General features: G+C 39.8%; 1 protein-coding gene across 3 annotated transcripts in view; it reads right to left on the bottom strand.

Moving 5' to 3' along the window:
* The window catches only part of MCTP2 (multiple C2 and transmembrane domain containing 2), a 250,521-nt gene that overhangs the window by 147,532 nt on the left and 86,336 nt on the right, over positions 1–16,653 (bottom strand). For all 3 annotated transcript variants that reach the window (XM_039217474.1, XM_039217475.1, XM_039217476.1), the window contains exons 5-8: positions 9,133–9,275; positions 8,275–8,351; positions 7,637–7,748; positions 3,458–3,493 (exon numbers count right to left, since the gene is read on the bottom strand). In XM_039217474.1, coding sequence (XP_039073405.1) covers positions 3,458–3,493; positions 7,637–7,748; positions 8,275–8,351; positions 9,133–9,275 — 368 coding nt within the window. The remainder of the gene's footprint in view (positions 1–3,457; positions 3,494–7,636; positions 7,749–8,274; positions 8,352–9,132; positions 9,276–16,653) is intronic.

The following is a 16,653-nucleotide window of genomic DNA, read 5'->3' as shown; positions in this document are numbered from 1 at the left end:
CCCCTCTGGGGTTTGTGTTTCAAGGAGCAGGCGGGTGTGATGGCGTTGATCTGCCACCTGGGGCGCCACTGGCCTTTCCTGTGCCTTCTTCATTCTCTAACCCGCTGCCAGGTAGCTTCTCCCTAGGAGTGGACTAAGCCCTGCGGGGGTAGGGGGGTAGGGGGGTGGGGGGGCGTGGGGGGGTGGGGTCCTGTGCACTTAGGATAAAATCAAACTGGATAAAACTGATGCAGAGTGTGCTTATATGAGGCTGCATATATTTTTTTTGGGGGGGGGGGGGCGGGGAGGTTGATTTTCTGTTTCCGAAAACGGAATTTCACGAAAATGCCCCACCCCAACCCTGCAAGGTTCTCATCACATGACAAACGGGTCTAAAGTAAAAGACGCTGTAAATAAAGGGGAACTGTGGTCAGCCAAAGGACCTACAAAGACCCAAATGAAAGCACAGGGAAAGCACGTGGGTGTGGATGTACATAGGCAGATTTCTGAATATAGTTAGAGATTTGCAGGGTTTTTTATTCCCTCGCCATTAAACTACCTGACATTAGAGGAATCACTGCGGTTAATTTTCTATCCCTGTTAAGTGTCCCATGCAGTAGAAAGAGAAAGCAAGGTTTGGAAATAGATCTATTCACAGCCAGGATTGTGTAGAATAAGTGTCTAAAAAGAGCTAGTTATCTGATTCAGGCCCTATTAAATCAAATTCTCAATTCTTATGTTAAAATGCTCATCAGAAGGTAAACGGAGGCTTTTGGAGAAATCTGAACCTACTTTTAAAGGCGATCTCTACAAATTTACTACATTATGGTCAAGGTCAACATAGTAAGAAAACACTTTACAAGAGAGCCGGCCATTCTTGGCTCCTATGGATGGATGCAAAATTATAAACTTATGGGGCTTAAGAAGCAATCATCTAAATAAAGTTAAGCCATTAAACGAATAAGATTGAGGTGAAAAAGTCAACGACATTTTATAGATCATATATTACTCAGGACTGGTAACATTTTAGATACTCGTAGCTTAGTAATCTTCTCTATGTCAAACTTCCCTAATTTTTAAGTATAATATAGAAATCCTGAAAAGAAGCAGCTGACAGTTTAAAAATACCAAGATAGGTTGATTGGGGCATTTTAACTACTTTTACAGCAGGTTAATCACAGGACCTCCAGATTTTCCATGTGACTCCATTTCATAAGCGAAATTAGAAGCTCTCTCCCTTTCCTCTCCAAAACCTGTAATCTCCAAGCAGCGAAAAGTTAACCCGACAATTGAAATTCTTCACCAAGATAGAAACCTCATCTCTCATGGAAGATCATGAATGGCACTCAATGAGCTCTGTTCATCAAAGGTTTTATTAAACACAGGCATGGTGTCTGGGCATTTATTAAGTCTCTGAGCCCCGCGCACTGAAGTCAAAATTCTAGAAATGACCATGATAGGGAGGGAAAAAAAAAAAAGAACACAGCACCTCGGTGCTAAGACACAACTCTGCAATACAGATATAAATACTGCTCTCCAGGATCCTCTGTTCCTTTCATATTTTTGATATCTTTATCCAGGCCATCAACATTTTTTCTCTGCCTCCTCATTCCTTTGGCCATTCTTCCATAACCTTTCCTGTCCTCCCTAGGCTCCAATATTCCCCGAGCTCACAATTTTTCTTTCTAGCCTTTATGTCCTTCCACAAACTGCCAGTGTTCTTCCACAGACCGGAGCTCCCTAACTAAAGATGGTTATTGATGTACAGTACCAGTATTTTAGTGCAGCAGCAGAATCAATAAACGAGAAAATACTGCTTTGTCAGGCTTCTCCAAAGCATGCTGGGAAAGTTTACTGCTTCAGATGGTCAGAGAAGCTCTTAATATGGGAGAGCAGGGGCTGGGCTCCCCTCTGTGGCAAGAAATGATCTTCTTCTACCCTCTAGTGACTATAAAGGAATAAGACAAAAGTTGGAGGAATTTTCGAGATGGTTTCGTTTATTATTTACTCTCTTAATTTTGTTTCCAAAAAAAATTACAGAGAGTCTTGTAAACCAAGTGAACTGATTAACAGAACTTATAGTAGTTGTATTTAAAGTGTTCAAAATTGCAAAGGGTCTACATGGTAGTAAGAGGCAAGCTTTGATTCCTTTGGATTTTAAAAAGCAAGGTTTGGAAAGTTTGTCATTCTTCCTAAATGACTGGTGTTAGTCAGGTGACAATGCGCTCTCTCTGTCTCTGTCTCTGTGTCTCTTTCACAGACACATTCTTACAAAAACTCACAAAATCTGTTTCAATTGCCTTGTTTGACACAGAAGTGAACAACTGAAACACAATGAGATTAGAAATTAGAGCTGGTATAAGATTTGTGCACCTATGTGTGTGTGTAAAGAAACATATACACAGAGATTGTTGATGTATACGCCAAAGACACACACACACACACACACACACACACACATCAAGGCCACCTCCATGTTGGTTATTTCTCTTTAAAAAGTAGCAGAGGAGGGGTGCCTGGGTGTCTCAATCTGTCAGGCATCCAACTCTTGGTTTTGTCTCAGGTCATGATCTCATGGTTGGTGAGTTTAAGCCCCACATTGGGCTCTATGCCAGCTGCCCAGAGTCTATTTGGGATTCTCATTCTCTCAATCTCTCGCTCCCTCTCCCTCCCTCCCTCCCCTCTTTCTCTCTCTCTCTGACCCTCCCCAATTTGCACCATCTGTCTCTCTCAAAATAAATAAATAAACTTTAATATATAAATAAATAAATTTTTAAAAAGTAGCAGAGGAGCTAAATTAAGTTACTAATTTGGTTACTAATTTTTGGTTTTGTTTATGTTTACATCAACTTTGGCAGTCACTCTATTACAATGTATTAATTTAAGAACCAGATAAATTAATAATGCATTCCTGCCTTGATACACAGTAGACCTTTTATAAGTTGGACGACAGTGTATAATTGCTTAAAAAGATACTAGTAGTGTAAAAAAAAAAAATCACCAGTATTTCCTGAAGAAACGTTTCAAGAAACTCTCAGCAACAAAGGTAATAAACAGGAAAATAAGAGTGATATAAAAGAGATTTATAAAATATACCACCTATGCCTCTCAATTAATCTTTTCACTGCCCCTACACGCCAAGCTAGTTTCCATCTAACGGTGTATAACTTCCTAAAGGACTAAATCTAACTGAACTACACTCCAAATAATCCGGGCTTAATGAACTGTAACGCTGTAACGTGGCTGGTACATATAAAATGTCACCACTAAAACAAGTATAAGTTCAAACATCTGGCTATGCCCTTATTAAATGAAATTTAAAAGGGAGGTTGTTTCCTTCTCATTCACAGCAACACTGAGAGGAAGAGAATGCTGTTAGGCATAAAAGTTGGTTAACACCAGTCACGTCTACATTTGTGCTTGCCACAAAGATGACCGTTTTACCAAATGACATAAAGAAGAAAATAACTATATTTACCTTGTTGGCACTCAACCGCTTCCGATTTGACCAACGCTAGGGATTGAGTCCATTGAATGGTGAAAAAATGGCAAAATGAAAGAGAGAAATAGAATCGTTAATGACAATTCTGTTATTACTTAGATGGTGCAGACTATATTCAAACAACCAACACCCAAGTTCTGAGGTTACAGAGAAAACATGTTTGAGCAAGAAAACAGAAACAGAAAAATCACATTTTTGTGCTTGTGTTATAGGATTTCCCCATAGCATTCAATAATGAAAAGACAAAGACATAAGAACTTAGCAGTTCTTAGTATGAGAACGATCTCCATTTTTAGAATGGTTTTAATTGCCTTAAAACTCTGTAATTTCACCTCTAAAAGCAAATTGGAAACTTGGGTTGAAATATTGAAGTATTCGGAGAGTACTATGAACATTTTTAAGAAGTTCATGGACAACGTTCGTGCGTGTTTAGGTTTCCACATTTTTTGATATTAAAAAAAGTCATTCCATTTACCCCCATGAATCAAATCTCAATATTCAAAATAATAGGGGAAAAAATCTGAGCTGCTGCTACTGGACAATTAAGAAAAATAGGCTAATAAAGCACCGAGGGAGGGAAGAACAAATTTTCTGAACAGCAAGTAACATGGCCACCATTCTCTTTTGATCTCTCATTTGTCATGCTAAAGGCTGATGAATTTCATCTACAATTAAAATTCTTTCCTAGCAAAATCCTCTCATTACCCCCATCACCATCCAGTACTGTGAAGCTTTACTCTGGATGGTTAACCAGCTAACTGGATGTTAAAACTTGGATAAATTTGGGAGATTACAATGCAATTATGAATCTAATCGAGCAGAGCACATTGACTATCATGCTTAAGGAAAAAAATACTTTTAGGTGAATGACCTATCTGCTTTGACAATACATCTTCCCAATAAGTTAGAAACCAGAAAATAAATGGTCTTTGGGGGGAAATCCACTTACATTCTAGCGACCAGCAACCAGAAACAGTGGTACGGAAACGACTAAAATATCCTTTATTAAAAAACAACTTCCCCGAGTGGAACTGTGAGTTCAACATTTAGCACATGATGCAGGGTTATAGATGCTACAATCTGGGTGTTAAAATCAGTTCTTTTGTTATTTTCCCAGCAATGTCCTGACAAATATGGGCAACCCAAGCAAGCACCAAAATTCACTACCATCTTAGAGGCTATTTAAGACCCTCTGACATATAATGTATTAGATTTTTTAATGAACATAAAAGATGAACAAAATAGATGAGGAAATTAATGGAAAGTGAATATCCCGGTCTGCTTCCTACAGTCCTAAGAACTACCAAGTATGGACAGTCGATCCCACCCAAAGCTACATTTGATAATCTCTATCTTCACAATTCTGTAAAGTACATTTTTTATCCTCATTTCACACGGGAGGGAACTGTAGCTGAGAGGTTAAGTAACTCTGTGAATGTGACCTGATCCCTTAACTTCTCGAAGCTCGAAAAGGAGTGGAGCCTGGGATTCAAATCCAGGCAGTCTGCTGACCTGACCGAGCTGCCCATTTGAACGAGAATCCTAATTTTGCCAAGAAAAAGAAACAGACAGCAGGCTCATCCCCCTTCCCACTGGGCATGTACACACCCACATGCAATCCTTAAATCTCTGCACGGGAGGACCACTTTATACACATCTTGCTTCTGTTCAGGTTGTGGATCCAAAGGGACAAAGATGGCCAGGAGGGAAATTTACAAACGGAATGATTCCCAATCAAATGCCCTATTTATTGTCTTTCTAGGCTTGTGTGTTAGTTAGTCCCATTTAAAAACCCAATGTAAGGATGGGTTTTCACTTAATGAAAAGAACGAATGTTTTCGGATGCCTCTTCTATCCAAAGGGGCCCCCGATATAAACTGCATGAGCTGAGTGACCACACATGGCCCAGGACAGATGATTCCTTGCTTGTATGTACTTTGATCAAGTACACAAGCAAAAAATAAAATAAAACCACTGAACGGAACAAATGACAGTGGGCAGGGCTTTCTCTATTATAAAAGCCCATAAAATATATATTCAAGAAATCTATTTTACCCCAGACCTCTGCCAGGTAAGCAAAGAACAAAGAAAACGAGAAACCACATGAACAAGCAAAAACACAGTCTGGCAAATTCGTGAAGACAGGACGTGGTGAGTCCAAGGGAAGAAGGACCAAGTTCAGTAAGATGATGGGTGTGGCTGTGTTTGGGACTCTGAAAACATACTCTGAGACATTTTACAAAAGCAACTTCAGGCGGCATCAAGGATTAATAGCTCTGTCACTGGAAATAAATTTTAACTAGAACAGCACTACTTTAAAACTGCAAATTCAAGCCATATTTAAATATATTTAATGGGGGGGTGCCTGGGTGGCTTAGTCGGTTAAGCGTCCGACTTTCGCTCAGGTCATGATCTCGCGGTTCATGGGTTCGAGCCCCGCATCGGGCTCTGTATTCACTGCCAGCTCAGAGCTTGGAGCCTGTTTCAGTCTGTGATTCCCTCTCTCTCTGACCCTCCCCTGCTGATGCTGTCTATCTCTCTCTCCTAGAAATAAATAAAACATTAAAAAAATTAAAAAATATATATTTAATGGGAAATACTACAGAAAAATTCGCAAAAGAAATAGAGGAATTGGTAGCTATTTTCATGAGGAGTTATCGAGCTTTACAGACCCCACTTAAAAATGTAAGAAAAGTTTAAGAACATAGCAGCCAGGAATCACTCAATCACAGGGCAGATGACAATTATTTACATCATATGTTTGTTTCACGTGGCATCCAGCTCAAAGAGCCAGTCACCTACTACACATGTGACAAGGAATCCAGTAGCAAAAGCATCAAGCCTGAGAGAAGCTTCATTATGTTGAGTTGAAAAAAAAAGTTTATTTTCAACATCAATTGAAGATACGTTCAAACCGAAACATCAGCTCTACTGAAGCTTAGAGTTTTAAAAGTACCGTTCCCTTTAGAAAAAACAATAAATGGGAAGTCCTTTTTCCCAGTTACTGTCGAGTAAATGCTCCTCAGTAAAAAATCCAAATTAAAAACAGCAACTATTTGTGGACTTTCTGGAAACTGAAAAATCACTGTGTAGCTTCACAACTGCTTTATGCTATCTTCTGTGAGTTTCCTAGTAAATCAGTCATGATTTTCACCATGAAAATAAATTACATCTACAAGCAAAGGTGATGTCAAAATGAAGAATATTCTCCTCATCGACCCTACTGACTCAATTCAAGAAGCACTATTAGAGGCCTAATTTATAAACAGGCTTCAGATTTCCATATGAGATTCTAAATATGCTTCAATTGGAACACATTTCAGCTCTTTTCCAAGTAGGTATTTTAGTTGGCTTTAAAAATGCCTTTCAAATACGTCACGATCAAAGATGCTTTTTGTTCTTCTTTTAATTCTTGGAATTATAAGGCATGATCCCCAAATATAAAATAAGACTATGATTTGTTTTCCCATATTTGCTCATAAGAACAGAGTCCCAATCATATCGTCATAAAATCCAGTGCTTTGTTGGTGTTAGAGAGATCTTCAATAGGCGGTGCATTGACTAGAAACATCCATGTAAGAACAGATCAAACAATATTAAAATTTACATCTTCCCAAAACTACTCTCAACAGAAAACGTGGCAGCAAAAAAAATCCAAAAACCGAAAACCAAAAAACCAAAAAACAAAAAACACAGAAGAAATTGCAATGCTGCAAATATGTAGTTGATCACCTTTACTAATGTACAACATAATAATTAAATCCCGGGAACTGCTTGGCATAACTGAATAATACCTGAGTCATCCAGTACCTAAGAAAACAGTAAATGGAAACCTTACCACTTAGTAAAAGTATATTTCAGATGATTGTTACTAGTGAACTATAAGCAGTTAATAATAGCAACACAAATCCACATCCCCAGCCAAAGCAGAGATTATTCCTTAAAGGATTTTCTTTCCAAGGTTCTAAAGGAAAGGATACGCATAACCACAGATAGGTACTTAGGTGCTTTACATTTCAATACAATAATTTGTTTCCCTCCAAAAATAAATTAACAACAACAACAACAACAAAAAATGCCCACCATCTGGTAACCCAGTTATTAAAGGACAATTGCAGTGAAGAATTTTGAAAAGGACAAAAGGGTGATACTTACATGTCTCTTGAAATCGCCCTGTTTTACTACTAGGTTCAAATTTAACACAATCACCCCCATGTCCTCTTCTAAACTGTTGGGGTCTTCCAATTTTAAAATATGTTCAGTTGTCCTACAAGCAAAAAGCAACAAATAATATTAGCACTTATGGGCTAGTACTAGACAGTCTCAAATTGCATCAGCAGCTTATGGTCAAAGTCTCCTACCTCTGCATAAGGGTGAGACATGAGTTTTAAAAAGCACCAAATTCAGTAAAAATAACACTGCCATCTTCAGAGTAGGGGAGCTGTTTGGCATTGCCCTATTCAACAGTCGGTTAATGGATTCTGTCCCTTTACTGCCCAAATAAAATTTAAATACTTGTTTTATTTTTAAGTTAGGTAGATTAATGAACCTGCATGTTAACGGTTCAAAATCCAACACACATTCCAGAACACACTGTGGATGATTTAATGTCTGACTCCTAGGTTTGGGAGCTAAAAGCTAAAATCATAGGGGAAAAAAAATTACATTTTAAAGCACTCTTTCACTGATTCCGATTTTTATTTTTGTCGTTTGATCTGAACAAATGTCATTTGACCGTATGTTGAGTTCCCTCTAAAATTCATAATAACAATTAGAAGGTAAAAATACAATACCTGTTAAGCTCAAGATCTCTGAGACTGACAAATGCAGAGCCCATGAAATCAGATGTAGTTAAATCCCGATCATATACCTACAAAGAGGGAATAGGCCAGTAATACACATTAATACCGTAAACCAACTGAGTTTTTCAAATTACCAATAAACGCAAGAGGCTGGGAACTTCAAATTCAATCTTCTCTATCTAAAAAATAATCTGCAGAGTACAGTCAATGCAGAATTTAGCCAAGTGGATGGAGAGATCAAAATTATTCAAACTTGACCATTTTGCCTACCACAGCCAAAACAATAGCACAAAATACTTTTAAGGCAAGATTCATATGCATTCAAATGTTATGCACAATGGACCACTCTCTAGAGTTTAAATGGCCTCTCATTAAAATTTAGTATTTTCCATGGTGAGCAGATCTGCTAATTAAATAGAAATTTGCTAAATATTCTATAACAATCCCATCCTGCACTCAACTCATGCAGTTTTAACCCAGATGTTAGAGCACTTGATGCTTCCAACCAGTAGCTTAAAGCTCTATTAAGTTATTCCTAATGAGAACGGCTTTCCTACTTTTCACCACTGCACCAACAGTCATAATTCTTCCACGTGCAGTAAGCTTAAACACAACCAATGGAGATATTATTTTCACTCTGGTTTTCTGTGGTGTCTGTACCACTGATCTGAGAAAAAAACATACGGTTTCAACAACGGGTATAAATAATCCCTTGCACACGAATGTGTTTCACCCAGAGCTGAATAATGAGAGAAGAATCTGGGGACGTGGCATTTTTAAGGGGGCAAAGATTGCCGAGAAATCACTGATTTTAATAAAAGAGCAGATTTGAGAGCCATCTGTGATTACCTTCACACGGAGCTTTTGATCAAGGCTTTGAATGGGAAGTACCACTATCTCATCCCATACTGGATTCAAGTTCTTATATATGACTTTACTTTTGTACAGCGTCTTCCCATTCAGCTTAAATTTCACATAGGGATCGCTTGTGCCTTTAAAGAGAAAGAGAGAGCGAGACAGGTTTTAAAAATCTACGTAAACGCCTAGGATCTCCATTAAGTAAAGATTCTTTCCACACTCCCCTGGCTCCAAATATTTTCCCGAGCACACCCAGAACAAATGTCTCCCTGCGCAGAGACTGAAGGCCCCAGAAGTGGAGAGGAGAGAAAAATGAAACGATTTGGAATAAATGACTGATCCTTCTTTGCCTTAAGAGGTGGAATGCCAATGGGCTCCTTGAGCTTTCTTCTGTTTTGTTTCATCCTCTAATCATCGCTACACTACCCACAAAAAGGCAAGAAACAAAATCCACCCGCAGCAGCCCATGGTGTCAGGATCCTGGGGAGAGCCCCACCCCTCCCAAGAATGGCAGGGAGTCAGTGAAAAGGGAAAGAAACCATTTTCAAACGTTTGGCCAGATGGCTGACTCAACAGAACGCTGTACTTTAGCATAAAATCATAATAAATCAATCAATCTTGGGAACTGCTGGCTCAAAAGACGGGGCAACGGGAATGAAGACAGGGGGCACCGGGGGCACGGAGATTAAATGGACAAAGTTGCCATTCTTCGCTGCCTCCTACACCTGCAGTGAAGCAGGGGACGTTGTCTCACCCTGGCCTTGCTGAACGCCACACCAGCCAGGCCCTCAGCTGGCCTCGGGGCCGATACCCCTGACCCTCCCAGCTCCCCCCCCTCCCCCGGGGAGCTTTGAAACAGACGCCAAAAAGAATGAATAATGTCCGTCCAGCCACTAGAACCAAAGCAGAAAGAAGGGCCGATGACAAACCCTCCTCCACACTTTCAGAAGAGTTGAGGGGAGTGGGGAGAAAAAAAAAGAAAAGAAAAAGCCAGTCAACATAAACTAGGAATTCGGTGCTGTGCACGCCTTTCGCACACCTGCCAATAGACCATCATATCTGGGACACACTTGTGCATTGATATGTCGTGCATGATGAATACAGAAGGCACAAATGAGTAAACAAGCAACGAAGGCATAACTGAAGGCCAGCTGATAACACCACAAAGAAAGACAAAACTCTAATCCGAGGAGTTAGGATATTATAATCAACTGTGAAACTGACAACCTAGTCTGTTTCATCCTCTGCTGTGTCCCAGGGGCCATGGATGGTGCCCCACACGGGCCCCCAAATATTTAACAATCATCAAGTCCTGAGATAAAGTCAAGCCTAAAGAGTCTAAAAACATTATGTCCAAAATTATTCCGGCTACTCTGTGGCAAACATTTACCAAATCGTTAATACCCATCATTTGGCTTTTATTCTCTTACGCTCATCTTTTGGGTTTCTATTGACCAGCAGTATTAACAATTACTGAACATGGATGCAGGATCTTCCCCAACTTCTTTCTTTAACACAACATACATTGTTTAGAAGTCTTAACCGATTAACCACGCTAGTATAATAAGGATGGGGGCCTTCCAATATTGCAAGATGTCTGACCAGAAGACCGAGAAATTAAACCACAAATACGCAAATATACGTACTCGACTCTCACATTTTAAGTTTGCCAACCCGGAGGCAGAAGTCCAGCGGTCTTTATTTTAATCTTGGACACACACACACACACACACACACACTCATGTCATGTTAACTGGCGGCTCTGGCCAGGACAGTAAAAAAGGAAGGCATTCACAGCCATTTAGTGGCCCACTCACTAGTGAGCAAGCCATCTGCCCCCCTCCCCTTTTATAGTACAAGGGAACACGTCTGGCAAGTCAGACTTTAACAATCATTCTGATATATATATAAAAAAAATGGGGGGGGACTATAATAAAAAGAGGCCTTTAATTAAATGAAATTGCCACTCTGGGATCGGGCCTTCATGCCTGTCAGCGCACTCTCAAAATAAACATCTCAAAACTAGGCCTCAGTGGTGTCACTTTCTCACAGGCAAAGCATGCTGGGTAATCCCCAGGCATCCTGACAGCTACATAATGTTCAAACGGTTTCACGGGTGAATGGCGTCAGTTGCGTGAAAGAAAATATTAATGTCTGGAATTAATAGAAAGAGGGACCAGGGTTTACAAAGCCAAACAAGGAAAAAGGGTGTCAAGTTAGTGTGGCGTTAATTGTTAGGGAAAATTTGAGAAAGGGGCGGGGGAGGGGGAAGCACATGGTGATTTTCTCGCTGAGCCTAAGAGCCTCACTGTCAGAGAAGTGACATCTCAACTAAGCAAGTTCTGAAAAGAGGTCTGCGGCTTAGGAATGCAACTCCCGATTAGATAAATGATGAGACAGCACCTTGAATGGGTGGACTTGAACCTTTTTTTTCTTTTTTTAACTGGGAGCTTCAGAGATAATGAGGCTCTTTGGAAGAAAGAGGTAGTGTGGTACTCTGGGAGGAGAATAGAGCGGGGGGTGGGGGGGGAGATGAGTGCCTCTGTCCTGGCAGACCCGATGGGGTCGCACACAACCTCCAATTTAGAATATCCAGGAGTTGGGGCACCTGGGTGGCTCAGTAGGTTGAGCGTCCGTCTTCGGCTCAGGTCATGATCTCATGGTCCATGGGTTCAAGCCCTGCATTGGGCTCTGGGCTGTGAGCAGGCTGGAGCCTGCTTCGGATTCTGTGTCTTCCTCTCTCTCTCTGCCCCTCCCCTGCTCGCACTCTTTCTCTCTTTCTCTCAAAAATAAGCATTTTTTTAACTAAAAAATTAAAAAACAAAATAGAATATACAGGTGTTAAGTCAGCATCAACGGCCCGAGTTCCCTGCTACACTCCAGACACCCCAGGGTTCAATGCATGCTCAGAGAGACCGACATCCGTTCATCAGTCCTCGAAAGATGCCACACCAGGGGAGACTCCTGACCACACCTGTGACAGTCCTTCCTTCTGCCCGTACTCAATGCCATCACTGTCTCTCAAGCCTCCCTTGACTGTGTACCTGTCAGGCCTGCTAACACTGTTCACATGTCACAAGCACTAACGGCTGACTTCAGAGCCTGGATCGGTGCTAGGCACGACGGGGAGGGGGGTCACGGAGGTAAATCAGTCCCAGATCCTGCTCCAGTTCCGTCTTCTGCACCTGGCGGGCAGCAGGTGTTCGGTCAATATAACACAAGGCCCAAGAAATAAGTCTCAAAACAGAAGTGAACTCAGGGGTGACATGGTTCACAGGTGGGAGAGATTAGCTCGAACCGGGGTGTCAGCGGAGGGTGAAAGGAAAGAGATGCTGGTTGAAATCTGGGTGCACCCTGGGGCGCCTGGGTGGCTTAGTCGGTTAAGCGTCCGACTTTCGCTTGGGTCATGATCTCATGGTTTGTGGGTTCGAGCCCTGTGTCGGGCTGTGTGTGGACAGCTACCTCAGAGCCTGGAGCTTGCTTCAGATTCTGTGTCTCCTTCTCTCTGACCCTCTCTTGCTCTCTCTCTCTCAGAAATAAATGAAACATTTAAAAATAAATAAATAAAATGACAAAATACGGAGTTCAGTTTTTGTTCTATAAGAAATAGAGGATGGTTTGGTTTTCCTGTTCTTTTTTCTTATTTTTTAACAAATCTAAGACAAAGCACAGGTCTCAGAAAGGTACAAAATGAAATAGCCAAGTCTGTACTCTCTCACAAGTTCCTCATGCCCCTTCCTCTAAGGGGCTGCGTTTGTGGATTTACTATAGGAGAAACATGCAAGAATTTATTTTAACTCAAACATAATCATATTACGTGCCCTGGACATCCCACTTTCCCAATTATAATAGCCAGCGGTTCGGTTCTGTTCATACAGATTTAGCAGACTTTTCTTTTAATCAACTGCATAAACTTTCATTGTGTTGTTGATTACTTACTTACCTAACTAGTCTCCAAATAATGGACACTTACATCATTCCTTTTTTTTCTTACTAGTGCAAACAATACTATAATAAGTATTCTTGTCTGACATTTTGGAGTGCATAAGTGAGTATATTCGAAGGGAACTTTTAACATCGGAGCAGCTGGTTCTGACATGCACTGCCAAATTGTCCTTCCGAAGTTTGTCAAATTTACATTCCCACCAAGACTATATGTTTTGTGCTTGTTTCCTGCATGCTCATCAATACTGGGTGTTCTCTGCCTTTATTTTAAAAGAACAGCAGGTGAAAAAATGATATCTCTATTTTTCTCGGTGACATTTTGAGTAAAGTTGAGAATCTTTCATATTTTAGTGACCAACGTTTGTATTTGTCAGAGAAATTCTCATTCATTTCATTTGTCCATTTTTCTAAGATCTCACTGTTTGTTATTTGCTTCAGAATTTCAATGAGAGTTTAATTATGGAAACCCGCCATTGGCCATAAATCTTGTCATAATTTATTTATACTTAAGCTATTTCTTGCGGTAAAGTTTTTTTTTTGTTTTTATTTAGTCAAATTTAGCAAAGTTTTATTTATGGCTTTGTCACTGAACATTCTGCTTAGAAGAAAATTTTCTCACAGTAAGGTTTTGTAGTTTTTCATGCACTACACATACATCCTTCGTCCATCTGGAATTATTTCAGTGTGAAGAGGGAAGGATATTCAGGTTTCTGTATGAACAGGAGAGTAAAATGATCAGAGCCAAGCTTTGGAAATATAAACCTGGCAGCAGCTTAGGGTGCAGAAGACACAGGCTAACCTAGAAAACCTGGTGGTTGAGATAAGGTGGCACCAGGGAGTTGGGGGCCGAGAAAAAGGCTGCACCGGAAGAAGTAACTCAGGGTTTCCTCACCTGGATGGATGCCCCATGGACTGAAAGGGTTAGGTCATCAAAACCACTGGGAGAAGCTGGTTATGATTTCCTTCCCTTGGAATTTCAGAGTGTAGAGTAGAACTCTGCTAAGAACTACGCTAAGACAAACAACTATACAAACAGCTCAAACTTTTCTACTCTGTATTTCATCAAGTTATGTAAACACAGAATATAGTTTACTAGGAGCAAACTAAAAATGGTATTAAATTCCTCCAAATCAAAGCCGTAGAAGATGGATGCCAAAAATGGCCTAATGTGCACAGTACAGGTAGTATAAATATGTGACCAGTAAATGAATCTCGTTTGTAATAAGACAATGTGTTAATGACAAGCCGTACCTTCCTTTTCATAACATCCTTTTAGTAAAATCTCACTTCCTTCCCTGGGCACTTTTACTCAGTTTTCTTATGCCTTACTATCTTCACCTGGTATATAAAAAAGATACCAACCTCTTATCTTGAGAACGGAATGAACTAATATACTTTATTAATAGCAGACTCCTGACAAAATTCCATAGCAATTGCTACTTTGTTAGTATTACTACTCAATTAATTTAAAAAGAGGTGAGTCTATAACAACATATGTGGTATTAACAAAAGAGCCACTTATTTTACCCATCCAACATAACATTTTGTTTCTATATTGCCCCTTCCACTGCCATCTCCAAAGGTATGAAATTTATATCACCTTTTCTCTGCAGGAGTTGAATAGAAAATTCCTTTTCTTATATACTTCTTACAAGATCCCATATGGTTTGGGAAAAGTTCCATGGAACGATCTGAGCTATCCTGGAAAGAAAAGACTGTCGTAAAAACTAAAAGGCTCTAAGTATCCATGAGTACTGGCTACCACCCAATCTCTAGGCCTAATGTTAATCCCTGAGGATTTCAGATCGCTCTGCAAATATAATCTGATGAAAATGACAGGCAGCTCAGTGAAAAGGACACAAGATAAGTCTATCAAGGAGAGAATCATTAAGAACTGTATTGCTTGTTATCTACTATCACATTGAGAGAATTATTGAAAAACAAATGACCAGAAACAATAGAAGAAGTGAAAAGTAGAACAGACAAAAATATTCTGTTGACTGGCTCAAGAATCAAATAAAGAATCTGCAAATAAAATAAATCTGTAATGAAGCTCTAATTACAAATAACTTCTCTTTGCTTTTTGTAATAGAATTCATGGCCATGGTGGAAAAAGCAGAAAGTCAAGATGCACTAAAAAGAAAGAAAAGATGGGGCGCCTGGGTGGCTCAGTCGGTTAAGCGTCTGACTTCAGCTCAGGTCACAATCTCATGGTTTGTGAGTCTGAGCCCTGCATCAGGCTCTCTGCTGTCAGCAGAATTCTTCTAAGCAGAATGTTCAGCGACAAAGCCATAAATAAAACTTTGCTAAATTTGACTAAATAAATAAATTTGACCCTCCTCTGCTCTCTCTCTCTCTCAAAAATAAACATTAAAAAGAAAAAGAAAACAAAGAAAAGAATGGAGGAGAGAGGGAGGAAGAAAAAAATACTGCCATCTAAAATATGCTTAATATATTGACATGTACCTAGATTTTACATACACACTCTGACTTCTCCCAAAAAAGAATCAGCTTTCATATTGTATTTTTTACCTGCTTTCTTCAGTCAATAATACATCAGTCTCCTTCCATGCCCATATATATAGTTATACAAAGCAGCTTAATGGTCATTTATGTGTGTACTTGGGCATACATATACATAATATAGGCTTGAAAAGCTAGTGTTTTTAATTTGAAAATAAAAAATCCATGCAAAAGCAATATTTGTAGGCAAAACGTCCTTATTTGCTGTCAGCAAAGCTCATTTATTATGTTAAAACACTTCAGGGGCGCCTGGGTGGCTCAGTTGGTTAAGCATCCGACTTCAGCTCGGGTCATGATCTCAGGGTTCGTGGGTTTGAGCCCCGCATCGGGCTCTGTGCTGACAGCTCGGAGCCTGGAGCCTGCTTCGGATTCTGTGTCTCCCTCTCTCTCTGACCCTCCCCTGCTCATGCTGTCTCTATCTCTCTCTCAAAAATAAATAAAATATTAAAAAAATAAAAAAATTAAAAAAAAAATAAAACACTTCAGCCATTCAATTTCTTCAAAAGAAAGCTCGTCAGGCTAGAAAAATTTCCTGACTGAATGCACTTCTCTGAGTAGTACTTTGTTTGTGAAAAGGGAATTGTCTCCACATTTTTACATTAAGTTCACATTTTGTAATATCTGGTGACTTTTGTTAGGAGATCTTAGGAGTTCTGATTCAGGTCAACACTGATTTGCCAAGTCTTCAGGAAAACTGAGGTACACACAGATAAATTCACCCTGTATGAATAGTATTTGAAAACATGAAAAAGAATACATTTGATGTTTTTCTTATCCTCTGGCTTAAGAGTAAAAAGGGACTGTTCAATCTCTTTATACAATGGATTTAGAATCTTCTCAATATCATGCATATTTTGAATTTTTCTTCTTGTCAGAAGAACAACCAAGCCTGAGCTGTTTTTATACGGGATCCCATGTCCTGACTTTCTCTGAGGCTGGCTAAGTAAGAGACAGAACTGATTTCTAGAAAAACAGCTAGTGATGGCTTTTGAACGGCTGCTGCTGCCCCCTAGCAGTTAAGCTGAGATTTCTACATCAAGTGTC

The sequence above is a fragment of the Hyaena hyaena genome, unplaced genomic scaffold (genome assembly GCF_003009895.1).
Source record: "Hyaena hyaena isolate Hyena2069 unplaced genomic scaffold, ASM300989v1 scaffold_696, whole genome shotgun sequence".
Taxonomy (NCBI): domain Eukaryota; kingdom Metazoa; phylum Chordata; class Mammalia; order Carnivora; family Hyaenidae; genus Hyaena; species Hyaena hyaena.
Note: the sequence above shows the minus strand (reverse complement) of the source record. Positions and strands in the feature narration are given on the sequence as shown.